Source organism: Chelonoidis abingdonii, chromosome 26 (genome assembly GCF_003597395.2).
Source record: "Chelonoidis abingdonii isolate Lonesome George chromosome 26, CheloAbing_2.0, whole genome shotgun sequence".
Classification (NCBI taxonomy): domain Eukaryota; kingdom Metazoa; phylum Chordata; order Testudines; family Testudinidae; genus Chelonoidis; species Chelonoidis abingdonii.
In genome coordinates, this window is record NC_133794.1 from 16794314 (window position 1) to 16815001 (window position 20688).

Consider the following 20688-nt stretch of genomic DNA (forward strand, 5'->3'; position numbering starts at 1 on the left):
ACCAGCCTGTTCTGAAAAACCTCCAGTGAAAGCGATTCCAAAATATCCATTGGAAGCATATTCCAGAGCTTAACTAGCCTTAGAGTTGGAAAGCTTTTCCTCGTATCTAACCAAAATCTCCCTCACTGCAGATCATGGGCGGCACGGGAGCCCCCACTTTGGGATGGCTAGCCACTCGGTCCTGCCCCTTCTGCCCAAGGCCCAGCCCCTACCACCCCCCATCTGCTGGAGTCCCCAGTGGCCACCCTCTTGCCATCCACCGGAGCCCTGAGCGCCCCCCTTGACCCCCCTCGGGCAGAGGAGCCCCAGCCAAACTATCTCAGGCCACCCCCAGCACTGGGCTGCTGGCCAGCTTCAGCATCAGCCCTAGCGCTGGGCTACTGGCTGACCTGAGCGCCAGGTCACTGGCTAGCCTCAGCACCTCCTCAAGTTGGCCACCCGCAGCGCTGGGCCGCCCCCAGCATTGGCCCACTGGCCGGCAGCAACACTGAGCTTCCACCAGCTTCGGTGCTGGCTTGGGGGAGATCAAGCCCATTACTTCTTGTCTTACCTTCAGTGGATATGGAGAACAATTGATTACAGTACGCTTTATAACAGCCTTAACATAGTTGAAGACTGAAATCAGATTCCCCCCTCAGTCTTCTTTTCTCAAGAGTAAATATTCCATTTTTTTAACCTTGCCTCAGAGGTCAGGTTTTTTAAACCTGTGATCATTTTTGTTGCTTTCCTCTGGACCTTCTCCAGTTTGCTCACCTTGTTCTTAAAGTGCAGCAGCCAGAAGGCCTCACGAGTGCCGCGCAGAGTGGGACAATTAGCTCCTGTGTCTGACACTCCTGCTAATAGCCCCCACAATGATATTAGCCTTTTTCATAACCACATTACATTTTGATGCTTGTTCAATTTGTGCTCCGCTAGAACTCAAATCATTCGCTCTGGGTTTTGTTTGGCACTGAGTTTGGGATTTTTGACTTCAAATTTGTTTGAAAAAAGTGATTTTCAATTCAACCTGCAATGAACCTTTTTTTTTTTTTTTTTTGGAGGAGCGGGGGAGGAATTGCCAATGAACCAAAAAAAATCAATTATCTGTCCAGCTCTTGTAATGAGGCCATCTCAGGTCCCTCTCTCTTCAGGCCAGACCACCTTTGGGATCATGGTGACTCCTGGAGTCCCAGAAGACAGCAGGAGTAGCAACGATGCTGCTAAAACTGGTGCCTTCCAGACCATCTCCTTGCTCCCATTGCTTGACACTCGCCATCCCCCCAATACTGTCCATGAAGGTCCGACTGCCTCAGCTCATTAACATTCACCAATTAAAGCACATTGTGGTGATTCCAATTGTAAACATTCCCTCTCACTTCTAGGTTTAGCTCATTGCCATGCCAACAGTGGCTTAACCAAGAGCCTTGCAGCCCCCTTTGCACAGTGCATTTCACTCCAACAATCCTGTCTGTGCCAGGTCAGTGGGCACCTGCTTCTGCTGACTTTCAGGCTGAGTAGACCTTTTGTTACCTTGGACACTTCAAAGCTCAGGCCTCAGCACAACAGCAACCTTTGCGATCCTAGGCCACAGCGACACTGCAGGGCAGCAGCACGGCGTAGGGCCCTTCCTTTGCTAAGCCAAGGCAGTGGAGACCCTGGCAAGGGGCTTGCAGATCTGGCGGCCTCCAGCCCCTCAAAGAAAGTCTTCCCCATTGAAAGGGCAGAGCCTAGCTGAGCCCTGCCCATGCTGCCTTTGGGACTGGAGAGCTTTGGCCTCCAAAGGTGCAGAGTGAAGCGTCACCACCAGTGCCAAACCCTGCCCCAGTCCCAAGGGGAGCCAAGGCAGAGTGGGGACAGGGAGGGGCTGGCCAGCCTGAGATTGCCAGGAGGCCCCTGGGAGGGGGTTGTGATGGTGGAGAAAATGAGCACCCTGGGAGCGAGTGGGCACTGCCTACTCATTGCAGGAGGTGAGCAGAGGTGGGAGTTACAGTAGAGAGCTACTGGGAGTGGGAGAGAGCCTCTGTGCACATAGTTGATATTTTGGGAAGACTGAATAGGATGTGGGGGTGTCAGCAATAATTGTTCCAGAGGTGGGAGGGAGGAGAAATCTCATTGTCTTGTTCCCATCTCCATTTTTTGGGCAGCAGCAGGTGCCGCTGAGCAGCCTAGATCCTGGCAGGACTAGAGCCAGGATTTGAACCCATGTCTCAGAAGCCCCATAACACACTGCTTCTTAGGGTTGCCAACTTTCTAACCACACAAAACCAAAAACCCTAACCCCACACATTCTCTGAGGCCCTACCCCTATTCGCCACATTCCCCCCTCCCTCGGTGGCTCACTCTTCCCCACCCTCACTGTCACTAGGCTGGGGCAGGGGGTTGGGAGGGGGTGCAGGCTCTGAGGTGGAGCCAGAAATGAGGGGTTCAGGACGCGGGAGGGGGCTGCGGGCTGGGACAGGGAGTTGGGATGTGGGAGGGGTGAATGCTCTGGGCTGGGGGTGTGGACGCTGGGCTGGGGCTGACGATGTGGGGTTTGTGGTGTAGGAGGGGGGCTCTGGGTTTGGGGGGGCTCAGGGCTGAGGTGGGAGGTTGGGGCTCAGGCTTACCTCAGGTGGCTCTCGGTCAGTGGCACAGTGGACTAAATGGTGGGGTGGGCTCCCTGCCTGTCCTGGCTCTGTGCTACACCTGAGAAGCAGCCAGTAGGTCCAGCTCCTGGAGGGAGAGGGGTGCAAGAGGCTGTGTGTGCTGCTCTTGCCATCAGGCACCACATCCCCCTCCCCCAGCTCCCATTGGTCACTGTTCCCAGCCAATGGGGAGTATGGAGTTGGTGCTTACGGCAAGGGCAGTGCATGGAACCCTGTGGTCCCCCACCTATGAGCTGGACTTGCTGGCTGCTTCCAGGGCCCAGTGTGGTGCCAGGACAGGTAGGGACTAGCCTGCCTTAGACCTGCAGCACTGTTGACCAGACTTTTAATGGCCCGGTTGGCGGTGCTGACTGGAGCCGCCGGGGTCCCTTTTTAACCAGGGGGTCCAGCTGAAAAACCGGAGACCTGGCAACTCTATGCATGCTGCCAGGCCAGAGCACATCACTAAAAGCCAGGCCCAAAGAGGGCAGCAAACTCTCTTCTCTGAGTTGTAATTTCCTAGAGCTTAAGCCCAGAAGCTCAGTTCTTCTGACATCCTGGCCAGCACAGGCCGGAGAACTTCACCCAGGCCCACATGCATTGAGCCTAATAACATGGCTGGCTATCATCTCGTCCAGAAGGCAACAAGTCTTGGGGGGGTGGGGGACGACACACCCATGCGGGGGACAACAGACCCACAGGGGCATTGGCCTCTGGAGGGGACAATAGACCCACAGGGGGATTAGGCTCTAGGGGGAACATATCTATGGAGCACTGGGGAGGGGACAACTGACCAACAGGGGGATTAGGCTCGGGGGGGACTATATCCATTGGGCGCTGGGGGGGTGGGGGGGACAACAGACCCACTGGGGCATTGGGCTCTGTGGGAGAACGTGTCCATGGGGCTCTGGGGGGGGAGCCACATCCAGGAGAGCATGTGGATGGCACAGGCTGTGGCACAGTCTGAGTTGTGCCCTGTGTGCCTGAGCCCCAGGTCGGCGATATAGCCATATCCCCGCACACAGCTTGTGCAGTTCTAAGGCAAAGAAATATTTATTCTTCCAAGGTCTTTTTTCCTCTGTTATATTTTTACAAACAGACTCATCCCTCTCCTTGCAGACAGCGACTCGCCAGACACCCAGCCCTGCGTGCCTACCCCACACCTCCAGACCCTGGCCAGATATCCCAGGCCCTATGCTCTGCCCCACTGAAATGCATGTCTCCACACTTCCTGTCTGCTTCTGTTTTGGACATTGGCATGGACCTAAGGAGACACACAGTTCAACCAAGGGGTGTGCCCCTCAGAACCCCAGGAAGTGCTTGTGGCCATCACACAGGCCCCAGGCAATGGCCCAACTGCTCCCATTGCTGCACATCACAACAGCTTCTGGGCCAGGCCCCTCTCGAAGGAATGGTGATTGTCCTGGAGGACACAGCCATGGAGTGGAGAGGGGTCAGATCCCTGGTGCCCCTGACAGAAGAGGGCTCACTCCCTTCACACTAGGAGACTGGAAACGACGACCCCACCTGGACAGGAGCCAGGTGGAGTGAGATTAACCCAGGAGTGTTGGCCTGTAGTGCAGGCTTGAGGCTGCTGCTTTGTGGGGACCTGTTGTTCTCCCAAGAAACTGCTGCCAGCCGGCCCAGCTCTGCTCTTCTGCAAAACCTGTTTAAGTGTTTAAGGGCGGGCGGGGGGGCAAGGGAGGGGAGAATATTTTTAGCTCTTCCATGTTGCCGTGAGATGATACAAACAGTGAAGTCGGGGTCAGATGGGGGTTGTAAAAGCTGCCATTTCTGGAGGCCACAGGCTCTCCAATGGCATTTCTGGGGAGCAGAACTGCTGGTCTCCCCCAGCTGTGTGAGTGGAAGGAGCCAAGGCTACAGGGGCGTGTGTGTGAACCCATGTGATCTACCCAGGGAGGGGGAAACACTTTGCAAGATCAGCCCAGATCCTAGTCCCACTGAAGTGGAGGAAAGGAGCTGTCAGTCACTGTGTGCTTGTGTAGTGCTGGCTTGACAGTGGCCCAGTCTCAGCTAGCGTCTGTGCAGCACCTGGCTTGATAGGGCCTTGATCATGGTTGGAATCTGTGCAGCAGCTAGCACGACTGGGCCCTGATCCTGGTTGGGGTCTGTGAAGCATCAGGCTTACACGGCCTCAATGTCCGGCGGTGGAGGGGTGTCTGTGCAGCACCTTGCACGATGGGGTCCTGAGCTCGCGCAGAGTCTGCACAGCACCCATGACTTCTAGGGGAGCAGGAATTTGGCTGGGGTTTCTGCTCACTCCAGAGAGGCTCTGGCTGGATCTCGGGGGCTCTCTGGAGTGTTTCTAATGTGTCCATCCTGGGCTAGCTGAGCACTGAGCAGCAATCAGACTCATGTTAAGCTGAGCCCATGTTAGCCCTAAGATGCCCTGTTTCTCCTCGACAGTTTGGGTATTAGGCAGGGAACAGGGCTGGGGGCTAAGGCAGGCTCCCTAGTGAGGGCTGCCTCGAGGACACAGAGAGCCCTTAGTAGCTACTCTGGAAGAAGCCCCCCTCCCCTGGAGCCGGACAAAGGGCCCCATTAGACATGGATCTTCAGGTCGCTGGCCTGGCTGGTTGTTCCAGGACTCAGATCACCTCGTGAACGTCCATCTGCAGAGGAGTTTGTTCCCCAAAGTCCCATGGATATGTCAGGTGCACATTAGCACATGTAATCTGCAGATAGTGCAAATCAGAGGGGCCCCATCCCCGAGGGCTCGCACTCTGGTTAGTGGTTAAGGAGACCAAGTCCCAGGCTTGCAGTTCTGGGCACAGGGGACACTGGAGTCCAGGGCTTCCCTGTGATTTGCATGTCGTCAATCATCTTCTAACCTCTTCTCATTCACAACTGGCTCAAACCCCACGTCATCATCACCCCTAGCTCCCACCTTGTGCCTGGCAGGAGGCTCCGATTGCTCCTAGACAAAGGTACAAAGACTGTTCTGTCCCCCCTCCCAGGAGCATGAGGTGCAGGGATCCCTGGTGGAACCTTTGGCTGTCTGGAGAAGAGGCACAATCCTGAGGTTGGCTCTGAACTGCACGTCAGACACCACTGTCCATCCCAACACCTGTCCAGTTTTCCACTGCCACAGGATGAGCCCTTGGAGAAAAGCAGCTCTCCACTAACCGGGCAGGGCCGAGGCTTTCTCACACCCCATTGGCCCTTTATGCCCCTGCAACACCCTGAGGGGAGAGCAGGTGGAAGGCATGGTGCCAAGCACTGCAGGGCAGATCCTTTGAGAGGGAGTTTCTGGTCCTCGGCTGATCCCAGGCAGGAGAGTGATTCCCAGACAGCAGTGGGCTCCTTTGCATGTGACCTGCAGATGCCACAGCTGGAGGGCCAGTCCGTTCCATAGTGTGACTTGGGGAGAGAGGACATCGTGGCAAACAGGCAGTTGAGAGCGAGTCACGGGCTAGGGAGAGTCCAGACTCCTTCCTGCCATTAGCGACTCAGAGACCACCACCGCACGTCACTGATTCATGGGCTCCTCTTCCTCCATCGGCTCATCCTGTGGCCTATAGTAGAGGAAACCAGCCAGCATGGTCAGAGGGGGCCTGTTCCCCTGCTAACCCCCAGGGGAGCAGCTGGAATTCCCCACACGCCATAGCTAGATGGGGGCCTCCTCCCCCTGCCAACCCCCAGGAGAACAGCTGGAATTCCCCACACACCATGGCCAGAGGGGTCTGCTCCCCCCTGCCATCCCCCAGGATGCAGCTGGAATTCCCCACACACCATGGCCAGAGGGGGCTGCTCCCCCCTGCCATCCCCCAGGATGCAGCTGGAATTCCCCACACACAATGGTCAGAGGGGGGCTGCTCCCCCTGCTATCCCCTACTCATGGGGGTGCACTTGCAAATGTGGTACTCCAGCTGCAAGCCCTGGGCGCTAGATGCCTTTGGACCGATCTTGCCCTAGTGGGTGCCCTACAATCCCATGGGGCAGACCCTAAGAAGAGGGAATCCCCAGGCACTACTGCCCCGTGAGAGCCGTCTGTGCTGCACTCACAGAGCTGGTGCAGGCTGGGCTCAGGGGGTTGCTGGTTAGGGGGCTAGGCCCAACAGCTGCGCACAGCTCGCCCATGCCCTGGTCCCTGGCTGATAGCACACTGGAGCCATGGTGCCAAAAGGCTCAGGGCCAGAGAGCGGTGCTGGGGTTCTGGGCGACCCCAGGGCTACAGGGAATGGCACCATCACCTCTTCTCCACCATCACCGCCACCGACAAGGAGGCCAAGGCTGTCACCGTCTCCACCTCCTCTGGGTCATGGTGCTGCGCCTCCAGGAATGAACAGCTCACCTTAGAGGCAAAGTGCTGCACGGCGCCCCAGTATTTACCTGAAAGAGAGGCAGGGCTTAGGGGGACCCTCACCCCCATGAGGGCACACTGGGGCAGGGGGAGGGGTGGCCTCCCCATTCTCAGAGCCGGGGAGGAAGAGGGAGGGGTCTTCCCGCTCAGAGAAGAGGAGGAGGAGGGGCAGAGGGCTTGCTGCTCACAGAGAGGAAGGGGGAGGCTGGCCTAGCCTTGCCCAGCCTCTGGCTGTCTGGGTTTTCCTGCGCTAGGGGCTTTCCCAAGCTCTCTAGGGTGAGCGGCATGGCTCAGCCTTCTCTGGGGAACGAGACCCTGACGTGCCCTCTGGTGCTAGGGCTGCACCCCCGTCCGTAGCTCCAGGCATGAAGCAGCCACACAGCTCCAGCTGCCCCACCATGCTCTCAAGACCCAGCTGAGGCGGGTGCTGAGTACCAGTGATGGAGCCTGGAGTGGGGGTGTGATTGGGGTCTGGGCCTTGGAGGCTGATCCCTCCCATATCCCTTTTCTGGCCTCCCTGGAATCAGCTCCTCCCAGGCACACTCACTCTGGACCCGGATCACTGCTTCCAAGGAGCGCACGGCATTGGGGTTCGGCTTCTGCCTCATGCTCTCCTCTGGCAGGGGATCCAGCTGCAGGGAGAAACGCCAGCCAGGCTGTTAATGCTGCTTTCGACCGGGAGGGGAGCTCAGTGCAGAGAGTTGTGCAATCCCCCGCTCAGCCCCAGGGGACAGCGCAGCCGGAAAACACTGCAACCTTTGGCTGGCCCTCTGATGGAACGCTGGGCTGTGGGGCAGCTGGGGTCGCAGCTGTGCCCTGCTGCCCTGCATGGAGGTTCTGGGATACTCGGGGACGGCCTGTCAGATACGCACCAGGCTGGCTTTAGGGATGCTGAACCGTGTGTCCTGCTTCAGGGAGGTGGAAGAGGAGCAGACTGGTGGGGATCACAGGGCCTGTCATAACAGATCAGCCTTGTCCTGCCCCCACATGGGCCCCCCAATGCTGCAGAAGACAGCAGGTCCTTGCAGAGGATGGCGGGCTGTGGGCAAAGGGGGTACCCTGCTGTGTGGACCGAAACTGGATGAGTCATGCATAGGCGCCGACTTCCCCGCTGCCTGGAAGGTGCTCAATCCTCACTGCTCCTGGCCCCGTCCTTGCCCTGCCTCTTCCTGCCCTTGCCCCACTCCCATTCCACCCCTTCCCCAAAGTCCCCATCCCACCCCCACTTTTCCAACCCCAGCCCCGCCCCCTTCCCGCTCTCATTCCCTCAAGTCCCCACCCCTGCCCTGCCTCTTCTTTTCTCTGCCTCCTCCTCTGAGTGGGCCACGTCCCCGCTTCTCACCCTCCCTCCCGGAAAGTCCTAAGCGCTGCCAAACAGCTGTTAGGCAGTGGGCGGTGGGGGGGAGGACTGGAAGGGAGTGGGAGGAGTGCGGACACCGCGTGGTCAGGGGGTGGAGAAGGAGGCGATGGGGGAAGAACTGGGCTACCAGTGGGTGCAGAGCACCCGCTAATTTTTCCCTGTGGGTGCTCCAGCCCCGGAGCACCCACGGATTTGGCGCCTGTGCATGAGTGCACCTCCCCTATCTTCCATGGGATCCAGCCCCAGGATTTGCCTCACTTGCCTCTTGCCAGTTCTACAGGGCAGCAACCACTGGGGCAGGGCCAGGGAGCTCGGGCTGCCTCCCAGCTCCGCTGCCCTCACCACTGGGGCAGGGAGGAGCACATGCCAGAGCTCACTGCCTCACCTCATTGCCCAGCAGGGCGGACACGCAGGCCTCCGAGGCATCGCAGATGGCCGTGAGGTCATGGCCCCCTTCCAGGGCAAGGACAATGGCTCCTCCTGCCAGACTCATCAGCTGTTGGGTCATGTAGCCGAAGCCTAAGGAGGAAGAAGCCAAAGGGGCAGCCTGTCAGCCACCCTGCTGCACTGATCATGCCCAGGCACATGCCTGCTTTGCAGACTGCCCTGGCTACCAGGAGCGGGGCTGACAGGAGCAAGCAGCTGGCATTCGACCCCAGCCTACCCCATCAGCCTCGGGGACTCTGTATCCCCGAGACCATGTGTGCCAATGACTGGAGCAAAAGGCTGACCTGCCAGGTGAGGCTGGTCAGCTCCCCCATGGCTTCCCCATCCTGCTGAGGGGCCTTAACAAGTACGCAGCCAGCAGGGCTGCGCCACTCAGTTCAGGACCCTGGTTAATGCCAAAGTGCCAGAGAGCAAATGGGGGTGGCTGCTGTATCACAGCACAGGTCTGTGCTGCTATTACAATAACCCCCCAGGAGCAGCCCACTCCTGCCCTGGCCTTTGCTACGTGGAGAGCCCCTCTGGGCCAGTGCCTGCCCTGGGAGCAGCCCCTGGAGCAGCTCTCCCCTCTCCAAAGCACTTCCACACTGGGAGCACATTCCTCCCCTGTGCGCCTCCCGCAGCCTCCTGAACCGGGCAGACCCAGTCCTGGCTTGCTTTCTAACCTGCCAGTGCACAAGCATCAACTGCAGCTCCTTACATTTGGCAGAGACTTTGTAGCCTCCCAGCGGTGGCGGGTGGCCGTCGGCTGCGTCGAACCCTGCAGATACCAGCACCACGTCCGGGGAGAACTCGTGGGCGATCGGCATCACGACAGTTCTGTCAGGGAAGAAAACACACATTCAGCAAGGCTGAGAACACAGCAGTCCCAGCTCTGACATTGATGCAGCTACAGTGGCATTAGCAGGGAACTGCAGGGGGAGAAGCATCCTCAGAGCTGGGTGATGCAACAAATCTCTGCACAAAACTGCAGCCTACACCTCTGCCCCAGGAAAAGACCCCTCTGCGACGGCGCAGTGGTGACAGGTGCTGCACAAACTCTGTGATTAGAACTTTAAAGACAAACACACAAAAGGTACCCCAGAGCAGGTGTCAAACTCCAGGCCACAGGCCAGAACTGTCCTGCTCGATGGAGCCCCTGTGATATGCGCTGGTGTGGCAGGATCTACACTTTCCAGTCCTCAGGGCAGTGAAGTTGGGCTTCTCAACATAACCTGTGACATCTTTTGGAGCCTGCAGATGACCTGAAACAATGGCTCTGGGAGGTGTGAACTCCCCGCCATTCAGAGATGGAGTGTTCACTCTGAAGAGTAATGATTACACTTGATATGTCACGGCTAACTAGTTGTTGCTGATCATTTTATCAGATGGGTTGTGAATGGAGTGGGCATTTGCCGCTGATGGTGGAGGGAGAGGGAGGAAATTGGGATCCGTGCCAGGAAAGGAAGCGAGGAAACATATGGCCAGGGCTGGAGATGGGGAAGGAAGAGGTGTTTCTGGAAGAAAAGGCTGAGGCCTACTGAGCGACACTGAAGGGAATGTCTGGGCTAGTTGGTGCATGAAGGTCGCACAGCCCCCTTGTCAATAATGGGGCTCCACTGGGGGCTGAGGGTCCCGCATGTACATCCCGGAGCACAAATCCACATGGATCCTGGCTCCCCACCAAAGGGCCTATGCCTCTCACAGAGAGACAGACAGACATATACTATGGACAGCACAGCCTGACACTGCATATCCCAGAGAGATAGAGCGCAAACCATGGGAACACTGGATCCCAGACACAGACAATGTCCGTTCAAAGGAGCAGCTCCAGCATGGCCAGATTCCCTGGGTCTGTGCGCTGGCCCCTTTCCAGCAGATCCCAGCTAGAAGCCTAGGGCCATGCTCCCGGGGACAACAAGCGAAGCCAGGAGCCAGTTTCAGCTGCAGGCAGGTGGGGAACAGAAGGGGAGTGACCAGGCTGTTGGTTCAAAGGGCAGGATATTCCGTGGGCTCCCTGGAAATGCAGCCTCTCAGAGGGGCTGCTGCTGCTCACAGGCACTCTGGGGCTGGATCAGACCCTCTTCCCCTTTCAGCCCTGCTGTTGTAGGAGGCATGGCTGCCCTAGGGCTCTGGGAAGGAGGAGGTCCTGGATAAAGCAGGGCACGACCTAGGCCCATCTGTGGACAGCATATTGGCCAGAAGCGCTGAGTGGCCCGTGGGTGGGCTGACTCCAGCACTGGCGAGGCCAGGGGGCCTGGGAGTGAGTGGAGATCGCATTGCTGTGTAAACAGAGAGCTATTTATAGAGCCTTTGAGTAAAAGCAAAGCACAGGTGTGGGAGCAGAGGGGATGACTGCCATGAACCCATGGCCATTGCGCTGGGCTGGCTCACACAGTCCCTGCACTCCCAACTGGTGCTTAGCTGAGCCAACATAGCTCCTTAACGCCCTGGGCCGGGTCAGAGAGACTCAGGGGTGGTGCCCCATTGTCTCCCCCTGACACAGGGGATCTGTGCAACTTCCCAAATGGATGGGGTTGCATCTTTCCAACCCCCCGCCCTACATTGTGCTGCCCCTTCAGACCCACTCCTGCATTGGGCTGCCCTCTTTGTGGCCACCCGAACCTCCCTGATCTAGGCTGCCCCCAGGGGAGTCACTAACCATTGCCTGTGGGAGCAGCCAATGCTGCCCCTGCCAGCTGGCAGCTACTGGGTGCCATGCAGAGAATGTCAGCAGCAGCCTGTGCTGGCATGGGCTTGCCCAAGTCTGAAGAGGGACTGGGTCAGAGTCCTGGCTGTGTTCCTGGGCCAGGGGGATCCTGGCTGAACAGTAACCCAATACCCAACTGTGCTGTGCACTGGGTTGTTGAAGACCCTGGGCTGATGTGCTTAACACCAATGCCCCCCATGCCTCGTTCCCCTGCAGTGCTCCTAGTAGGACTATGAGTAGCCCCAAGAAGCCATGTGACCAGCTACCTCTGGATGGAACTGTGTCCACGCAGGTCCAGGGCCACTGCTGCCCCAAAGCCCTGCCAAATCTCAACAGGACTGCAGGGGACCTGTGCCCAAGCCGCGCTGCCTGCCCGCTTAGCACTTCAGGGCTGAGGCCGCACTGCCTGCCTGTCTGGTGCTCCAGGGCTAGGGCTGGGGTGGCCTGGAGTGGGGGCCGGTAGCCATGGTGGGGGGACTCTGGGATCCGGCGGGGGGGAGGGGAGGAATAGATGGGGCTGGGGGCTACCCTTCCCCATGGGCATGGCTTGGGACAGATGGGGAGGGGGGCTTTGGTGTAGAGATGGGGAGGGGCATGGCTGGGGACAGAAAGGGAAGGAGTGTTGGGGTAGAGATGGAGAGAGGTGCGGCTGGGGACAGAAGGGGAGGGGGGCGTTGGGGTAGAGATGGGGAGGGGGCATTGGGATAGAGATGGGGAGACGTGCGGCTGGGGACAGCCAGGGAGGGACACGGCTGGGGACAGAAGGGAGGGGGATGGCTGGGAAGAGATAGGGGGGCCTGGCTCGGAACAGAGCCACCCAAAGGAAGGCTACCTGAAAGCTGCCAAGTACTCTGGATCCCCCATGGGTGCGTCGAGCCCACCAGTCCAAGCCACATTGACATTAAATCCCTCGCCAGCACCAGAGCCAACCTGGAAGACAGAAAGGAAGACGCTGCAGCAGAGGGCATGGTGTTCAATGGCAGGGCCCACCGTGCCATGCCAGGGAAGCTCTTAGCTACACACTCCCCAGCCAGGATCAGCTCCAGTGCCAAGCTCCAGTGGTGCCAGACTGGAGACCCACGTAATCCACAGCCTGTCCCTGGGCTCACGCTCCAGCCCAGGGCAATGGCTCCACCTCACAGGAATTGTCAAAGCAGAGCCCTTGATGTACAGTAAGAAGCTGTGGTGTTTCCCTATGGCATGTCACCCCCTGTGCTTTGCACACTCTCCACTGCAAGCCAGGGTGGGTCATGACAGCTGCTTTACCTGGGCTCAGCAGCGGTTGGGGACTCTGGGACAGGAAGTGGAGGGAAATCCTGCCGCCAGCCAAAGCTCATCTACGGGACGTTTAGAATTAACCGCTGGAATTGAATCCCCAGGGGCGTGGGGGATTGGTCCATCCCTTTCAGCCTGTCAGCTGAGGCTGGCTCGACAGCAAGATCTGGGCTGGGGAACCTCTGGCCTGGGAGGTGCTGGAGCTCAGATTGGGCAGTCAGAACAGTGCATCAAGGCCTTGACATCCCTAAAATAATAATCCCCAGTGGGATTCCTGCAGGGGAAGCCCCAGAGGCCCACGTCAGGGTTGCTCTGCACCTGTGCGATGGCTGCACAAGGAGAGGCTGGCAGTGAAGGGAGGGAGGGGCGGCTTGATGGACATGGTGGCAGTGGTGGATCTCAGTGCAGTCTGCTGCTGAAATGGTGTTCTCGGCCAGACGGGGAGCCCCCTAGGCCTTTTCCTGCACAGCTGGGTGTGTTCGGAGGGAGGAGCTGACACTGATTCCTGGGACAACCCCCATCAGCAGCTGCCAGGTGACACTGTGGGCCCGGCATAGGCAGGAAGACGTGAAGGAGAAAACAGCTCATAACGAGCTTAGTAACCACAGCTACTGGCAAAGCATCATAAACCGTTCACAGCAGCTCTGCCATCCCCCTGGACGAGGGCTGGGAGCTCGACCTGCCTCACCGCTCAGCACAAAGCCCCTTCGAAAGTACATTGAAAAGGATGAGAGACTGGGTGGTATCCGTGTTCTGCCTTTCCCCCTTCTCAGCCATGCTCCCTGAACCACGCTGGGCTCCAGGGTACTGCAGGAGAACACGGCTGGGGTATGGGCTGCTGCAGCACAGCCTTGGGGGAGCAGTGCAGAGTACCTGGACCTGAGGCCAGGGGCTGCATGGCCTTGGGCACTTTGCAGAGCACACAGCTCTTGGGGTGCTGGACGGTCTTGGGGGAACTGTGCATGGAGCATAGAGCCCTGGGGGTTGGGGGCAGGATGGCCTTGGGAAAGCTGTGCAGAGCACCCAGCCCTGCGGGAGGGGTGTCCTGGGGAATTCTTTACCGCGGGAGCTAAGCAGAGCTCAACCGAGGACAGCAGAGAGGTGCTGGGTTCTCTCGAGTGAGCAAAGCAGAACAGATCTGCTCAGCCTCCCTCATCCAGGCCAGCCTCCCCTGCTCAGATCTCACCCAGCCTCCCCAACCAACAGGAGCCATGTGGCCCTGCTCAAGCTTCCCCAATCAACCCGAGACTTTACCAAACTTCCTCTCTGCCCATCTCTTATCCAAGCTTCCCTGATCCCTGCCCCCGTCTCCACCCAACCTTCCCCTGGTGATCCCAGGGACCCCTCCAACCTTCCCCGGCTTCCTGCCCTACACAGGACCAACCCCAGATCCCTTGGCCCTGCCGTGGTCACCCTGTGCTCACCTGATTTCCTAGAGTTTAAGACCAGAAGGGACCATCATCACCATCTGGTCTGAGGGCCTGCATCATATGCCCAGCCCATGGGATCCACCGAGGGTGTCCTGCCTCTGGCTCAATCCGTCTGGTTGAGCCAGAACAGATCTTGTAGAAAGTGATAGCCAGACTCCGAGCAATGAAAAACTCTCTTCATCCCTAGGGGAGCTGTTCCGATGGCTAACTGCCCCCCCGCTTAAACATTCGCACCCTATTTCCAGTCTGAATTTGCCTGGCTTCAGCTCCAGCAATTGGATGTAATTCAGCCTTTGTCTGCAAGATTAAAGAGCTCCCTGCTCTCAGAAGTCTCCTCCCCATGTGCGTGCTTCATGTGGGTCAACTCTTCCCTGCTCTCTGTTAAGCTAAGGATCTGCCACTCCTTCAGACCTCACACAGGGTCGCCAGGGCTGGGATGGTTCCTGGAGCTTTTCTATGAACGTCCCTTTTGCCACCATTCGTCTCCAGGTGTGGGCTTTTGGTTCTAGAGCGCAGACCTGCCCTAAACATGTCAGGCTCCACCTGGCCGGGAGCACGAGTGCACCACTGGCTCTCGGCAGTCGTCCATGTGAGCCATGCGTGATGCACAAGTGCTCATGAGAAAGGAGTGCAAAAGGGGTCAGAGTGAATCCATTCAACAGGACATCTGGCTAGCCCTGCTCCTGCCACACTCCAGCCTGGGCATCCCCACACTCTGCCCCTCGCTTGCTGCCCCCATCTCCATGTCTCCCAGAGGATGCGGAGTTGAGGTAACCTGGGAAGGGCTCAGAGGCTAATGCTCTCACCTCGTCGGCTGCCCCACTGCCGGGGAAGAAGTTGCCATCGTCATGGCGATGTAACGAAATGTAGAGAATGTCTGGGTCTTTGTAGAACACTTGCTGGGTGCCGTTGCCATGGTGAACATCCTGTGTGAGAGAGAGGCTGTGAGTGAGCTCCTCACCCTCTGTCCATGGGATGGCCCTAGAGTCAGGAGCCCAGGAGAGTCCAGGCAGCTCAGGGACTGCCCAGACCTCTGCCAGGTGTCTTCTAGGCAGATGGACTAAGGATATAAAATAGGGGACAGTGGCACCATGCTTTGGCCTTTCTCCTCCCCCATCTACACTGGAAGCATCAAGAACATTGAGAAGACGAAGACTTCAACTGAGGAGACTGGTCCAGGCTTAAGGGAGAGGCCTGTGTGTTAAAAACTGTAACATCCAGTGGGGTGAGAAAATTGCTTGATCTAAATATTGCCTAGTGTAATAAGGTTTCAGATTTAGATTGTGCACTTATCTTTTGTTTTCTTTGGCAACCATCTCTGTCCTTTTATGTCTGTCACTTACAATCACTTAAAATCTAGCTTTCTGTAGTTAATAAAACTGCTTTATACTTTACCAGGGAGGGATGGATAGCTCAGTGGTTTGAGCATTGGCCTCCTAAACCCAGGGTTGTGAGTTCATTCCTTAAGGGGGCCATTTGGGGATGGGTCCTGCTTTGAGCAAGGGGTTGGACTAGATGATCTCTTGAGGCCCCTTCCAACCCAAATAATCTATGATTCTACCTAAAACAGTGTATTGTGCTTGGGAAATCCCAGCTCAGCTTACAACGGCTGGTGCACATCCTTTGCACATTGAGGCTTCTGACCAGGGCAGGACAGTACAGTTCTGGGGTGAAAGGCTGGGGATCTGGGGGGAATTGGCTGGTGCATTTCTCTGTGTAATTCATGAGTGGTTTTGAGAGCAGTCGTGCAATCTAGCTAGGTGTGGGGCTCCACATGCTGTTATGCTGAGTGATAACAGCACCTGGAAGAGTTTGCTGCTTCTCCCTAGCAAAGCCTTGTGTGAGACAGCTCAAGCTGGAGGGTTAAGGGGGCACAGCGGTACCCTATTTCCAGGTTGTACCCTGGGGATCTTGCCACACTCACTCACACAGCTCTGCCAGTGCCCCGCAATCCCAACCTGCAGCCCCCTGCTAACCCACCCACTCAGCTCTGTCAGTGCCTCTCAATCCCAACCTGCAGCCCCCTGCTAACCCACCCACTCAGCTCTGTCAGTGCCTCTCAATCCCGACCCACAGCTGCCTACTAACCACCCCCTCAACTCTGCCTGTGCCCCTCAATCCCAGCCCACAACCCCTATCTGCAAAGCTACTGGCCTCGAAGGTGGGACAATGCTGTACTATCAGTGTACATACAAATCACTGGGGACATGTGGCTTGTTGCATAACATACAGCTGACTGGGCTCTGCCCGGAGCTTGCTAGCTGGAAGGAGCCATCATCGAGAATAGCTCCAGCCTGAGGAGAGCACAGAGTGGGGGCCAGTGGGGCTAGAGGAGACTCACCCAGTCCACAATGAGGATCTTGCTGAGCTTCCCCTTCTGCTGCAGCTGCTTAGCAGCTATTGCCACTGAGTTGAAAAAGCAGAAACCCCTGCAAGAAGGGAAAAGCAGGAGCTGGTCAGTGCCTAGGCACCACCCTCCCCAGGCAGCCACTGCATCCTACGAGACAGCTACTACCCTGCCCGTGCAGGCGGGTTCTCTCGCCCCTCCAGACTGGTGGGTTCTCCTCTCTCCCACCCTCTGGACAGAGTGGGTTCTCCCCACTCCACCCACTGCCCTATGGACATGGTGGGTTTTCCCCTCTCCACCTACTGCCCTATGGACATGGTGGGTTCTTTCCCCCCTCCAACCACTTCCCTCTCGGTGGGGTGGGTTTTCCCTTCCCCTTACTGCCTCCATGGGGTGGGTTCTCCCCTCCCCCCTGCCCAGACACTGCTTGTCAATCCCACTCTACGCAATGAGGAGCCAAGGCTGGAGGCGGGTAGCTCAGCAGGGACTCCCAGCCTGAGCTGCTCCTGTCCTGTATGATTAGCTACTACAACACATGGGATCTGTGTTCTTTCCAGCCTACTCCTGGTGGGAGGAGCCTGGCAGTGAGCTTGCCTGGCCCAGACTCCTCGGGTGGGAAGCAAACAGGGTCAGGAGGCAAGTGATGGCTCTTACATGGCTGTGGAGGGGTCCGCATGGTGTCCTGGGGGTCGCACCACAGCAAAACCGTTCTGGGGGCAAGACAAAAAACGTGATTGTGGGGTCGTTATTGCCCACCTCTTCCCCCACCCCCGGGGCACAGGCCAAGCTTGCCCTGAGGGTGTCAGGGGGAGCTTTGTCCAACCCCAATGCAGTCTGGAGGACCCTGAGGTGACCCTCTCACCCACATGCAGAAGTGCCTGGGCTTGCCTGGCCCCACAGCCCCAGGCAACTCTTCCCCAGCTCTGGGGCCCCTGCATGGAGCACGCCAACATTAGAGCCTGGATGGCTCCAGTCGTGGCACTCAGGGGTGTGAAACCTGACCCTGCACTCTCACGTCAGATCCTGCGATCAGTGGCCCTCTCCTAGCCGGGCCCTTGGTGCTGGCGCTGGGCGGGGCAGGCTGCCATTCACTCCCATGCTGAATTAGCATCTCTCTCTTGGCTTGAGCCAGAGGGCAAGTCTGTCACTTCCAGGGGCCACCAAGCCTTGCTGCCTCTGCTTCTGAGCTGGCTGCCAGCACGAGCCCTCTAACCATTATGTCAAGGCCGCTGATCCTGCCAGTGCTTCCCATTGCCCCACCCAGATGAAGTCCAGGTACCTCTGGCTTCCAGAGGGAAGTGTCCTGGGGCCTGCTGTCCAGGGTCCAGAACCTGATGGGCCTGGAGCCATCACCGAAATCCACACAGGAGGGTGAGAGAACCCCCATGAGTCCCTATCAGCCAAGGGAATTGCCAGGGATCCCCAGCCCAGACACTGGCACGATGCCAGTGCTCATTTCCTGGCCTCCTCCTACCTTGAGCTCCCTTGTGGCCACCTTGAAGGCCAGGTCAGTGACGCTACCAGCGGCCCAGCGGGCGGCGTTGGACGAGTGCAACTCGTTCCAGATAGTGTCGCTATCCACCTGGAAGCAAGTGGACAAAAAAGCAGTGAGTAGGGCAGGCCGCCCCTGCTGGAGCTGGGCATGGGGGAGTCTTTACAGAGGGACCAAAGCATGAAATGTGGGCTGGCTCTGGCAGCAGCGCACTGGCTGGCTGCTTGGTGCCAACAGCTGAATCTCAGTCCTCAGAGGGTGGCTGAAAGTGACCAAACCCCCAAATTCCACTTCCCAAGCCAGACGGGCAGGTCTCTGCACGTCGAGTCCCCAGGCTGGGCCAGCTATCCAGGCCGCCAGCTGAGCAGGGTCAGAGGCGGGGGTAGTCTGTAGCGGGGTCTGCACAGCGCAGCTCCCCTGCGCCTGGGGCTGGGGCAGGGATGGAGAAAACGCATTTTACCTTCTTTATTTTATTTTACTGTTTAAACAAACATCTTGGTTTGATCAGGATCACGTCATGGGCCGAGCCAGAGCGGAAACCTCAGTCTCTTCTGATCAAGTCCATGTGTGCGGCTCAAACGCCCCCTCTGCCCACAGACAGAGGGCAGCGTCCAGCTGAGGAGCCTTCGCTCTCCTGCTCTGCCTGGGGGGACCGGATGGGCGAGAGGGGAGGAGCAGCGAGCAGGAGAGAGAGCAGATGGCAGGGAGGGAGCCAGTGGCCCAGCAGTAAGGGCAGGGGAGGAGGAGAGCCAGAGCAGGGAGTGGGAAGGCGAGGAGAGAGTGAGACACTTCCTGAAAGAGAGAGAGACAGAGAGAGAAGAGGAGGAGAGGAGAGTGCAGTGAATGGACAGAAACCAGGGCAGCAAGCTGCGAAAGGAGAGAGGCAGCAGGGGTGTCTGGAGCATTGGGCAAGGTGGACGGCTGGTTTGCTCTGCCCCGTGATACTGCTCTGCCCCTGACCCTGCCCCACTTGGGACCCACCCTGCTCCCCTGACCTGCCTAGGCTGGGACCATCCCTGCACTGCCCCCACCCCAACACCAGGCCTTTGTGAGCCAAATGCTTTTGGTGATCGGGGCTGCAGGCTGCCAGGGCCTGGCTGAGCCCTCCCAGCCATGTCATAGGGCACTGAGCAGCTGACTGCGGGGGGGGGTCACTCTGACCCTGGGATCCTATTGTCTGGAGCTGACCATGGTCCCTTGAGCTATTCCGTGCCCAGAGAGTCCATGGCTCCCTCAGACGCCACATAGTCCTGGGGTCAGCGTGGCTGGCTAGGCCCTGCTCCCACCCACAGGGCGAGGGCAGAGGAGCTGTGTTACTGAGCCTGTGTTCCTGAGCCGAGCCCTCTGTCTCCGCCTTGCGAAGCGGGCTCCTGCTCTCTCCAGCCTGGGCAAGGGGCCTAGCACCTTGAGCCATTCACCGCAAGTCTTCCCCCTCAAGTCCCCCAAGACACAGCCTGACACTTACCCCCACCCCCCCACAGGGCAGCATGACGAGCATCCTCTGCGACAGGATCCCTGCAAGAGAGAGAGGCTGTCAGGACCAGGGCAGGAGGGCTTGGGGGCGCTGTAGGTTGACAGGCAGGCAGCAGGAGCAGCTAGGGGTTGGGGGGCAAGAGGTACCTAGGGGCTGGGGATGAGTGGCAGGAGGCATCTGGGGGTTGGAGGGCAAGAGGGTAGGAGGTGCCTGGGGTTGGAGGGGGACAGGAGGCACCTGGGAGGAGAGGGATATGGGAGGCAGGAGGCACCTGGCCTGGCTGCTTGGCGAGAGTTCGGCTTTGCTTTTCAGCATCCTGTGGAGGTGCATGGCCAGGGCTGGACTGAGCCCGCAGCAGCAGGCGCCTGGGAAGGTGCAGGGATGTGTACTGGACAGGGAAGATGCAGGGTGCTGAGTGCGGTGCAGAGTCCAGGAGTGGGAGGGTCTAGAGAGCTGGGGCAGAGGAGGATGATGGCAGGATTGGGGCCAGCTGTCACAGCTGCATGTGTCTGGCAGCGTCATGGGGGCAGCACCTATGGGTATTGCTCCTAGCTCTCCCCAGAAGTCAGGGCACCCCACTCAGGCTACTCCCTAGCCCGCTCCTATGAAGAATAACTGCCAGGGACCTCAGGAGCCTGTTCCATCTGTGCCACCAGGTGAGGGTAGTTGAGTTTAGAAGAATCATCCTGGCCCAGCTGCTATCCCACATCCTCTTGGCTTGGGCTGAGCACCCCAAGCTGCCTGCAATGAGGGCACGGTGATGAGCCAGCACCACACCTCCCTGGGGCTAGTGCCATGGCATGCAAGGTGATGGAGGCTTCATCCGGTTCTCTGGGCTTAGCCTGGCCATGTCCACCCCACATTCTGCCTCCAGCTCTGCACCTAGGATGGCATTTGCCCAGTGCAATGCCAAGGTGCAAGGCATTAGAGAACCAGCCCTGGTGTGCTCTGGGGCCTGCATTCTCCCTGCAGCCTAGGAAGCCAACCTGTCCAGGTAGCACAGCTGCACTTGGGTCCAGATTTTCCAGTGTGCCCAACTCCCAGCAACTCCCTCTTTGACCTGGCCCTTAGCCCCTAAACAGTATGCAGAGCGCATTAGGGGGCCCTATGGATCGGTGCTCGTGGGAGAGGGTTGAGCTCCAATGCAGAGAAACTGAGAGGATGGGGCTAAAGTTGCCCAGTGCCCGGAGTGTGTGACCTAGGGTCAGCCCCCAGATGATTACCTGCCCAGGGCAGTGGGGCCACCAGTG

General features: G+C 58.4%; 1 protein-coding gene across 5 annotated transcripts in view; it reads right to left on the reverse strand.

Moving 5' to 3' along the window:
- Window positions 1-3629: 3629 nt before the first annotated feature.
- HDAC7 (histone deacetylase 7) overlaps window positions 3630-20688 on the reverse strand; it is a 258212-nt gene continuing 241153 nt past the window's right edge. For all 5 annotated transcript variants that reach the window (XM_075061049.1, XM_075061050.1, XM_075061048.1 and 2 more), the window contains 11 exons: window positions 19430-19479; window positions 17947-18054; window positions 17127-17182; window positions 16467-16554; window positions 14932-15051; window positions 12253-12350; window positions 9432-9550; window positions 8673-8806; window positions 7475-7559; window positions 6818-6956; window positions 3630-6139 (listed from right to left, as the gene is read on the reverse strand). In XM_075061049.1, the coding sequence (XP_074917150.1) occupies window positions 6094-6139; window positions 6818-6956; window positions 7475-7559; window positions 8673-8806; window positions 9432-9550; window positions 12253-12350; window positions 14932-15051; window positions 16467-16554; window positions 17127-17182; window positions 17947-18054; window positions 19430-19479 (1043 nt within the window). In that variant the 3' untranslated portion in view covers window positions 3630-6093. The remainder of the gene's footprint in view (window positions 6140-6817; window positions 6957-7474; window positions 7560-8672; window positions 8807-9431; window positions 9551-12252; window positions 12351-14931; window positions 15052-16466; window positions 16555-17126; window positions 17183-17946; window positions 18055-19429; window positions 19480-20688) is intronic.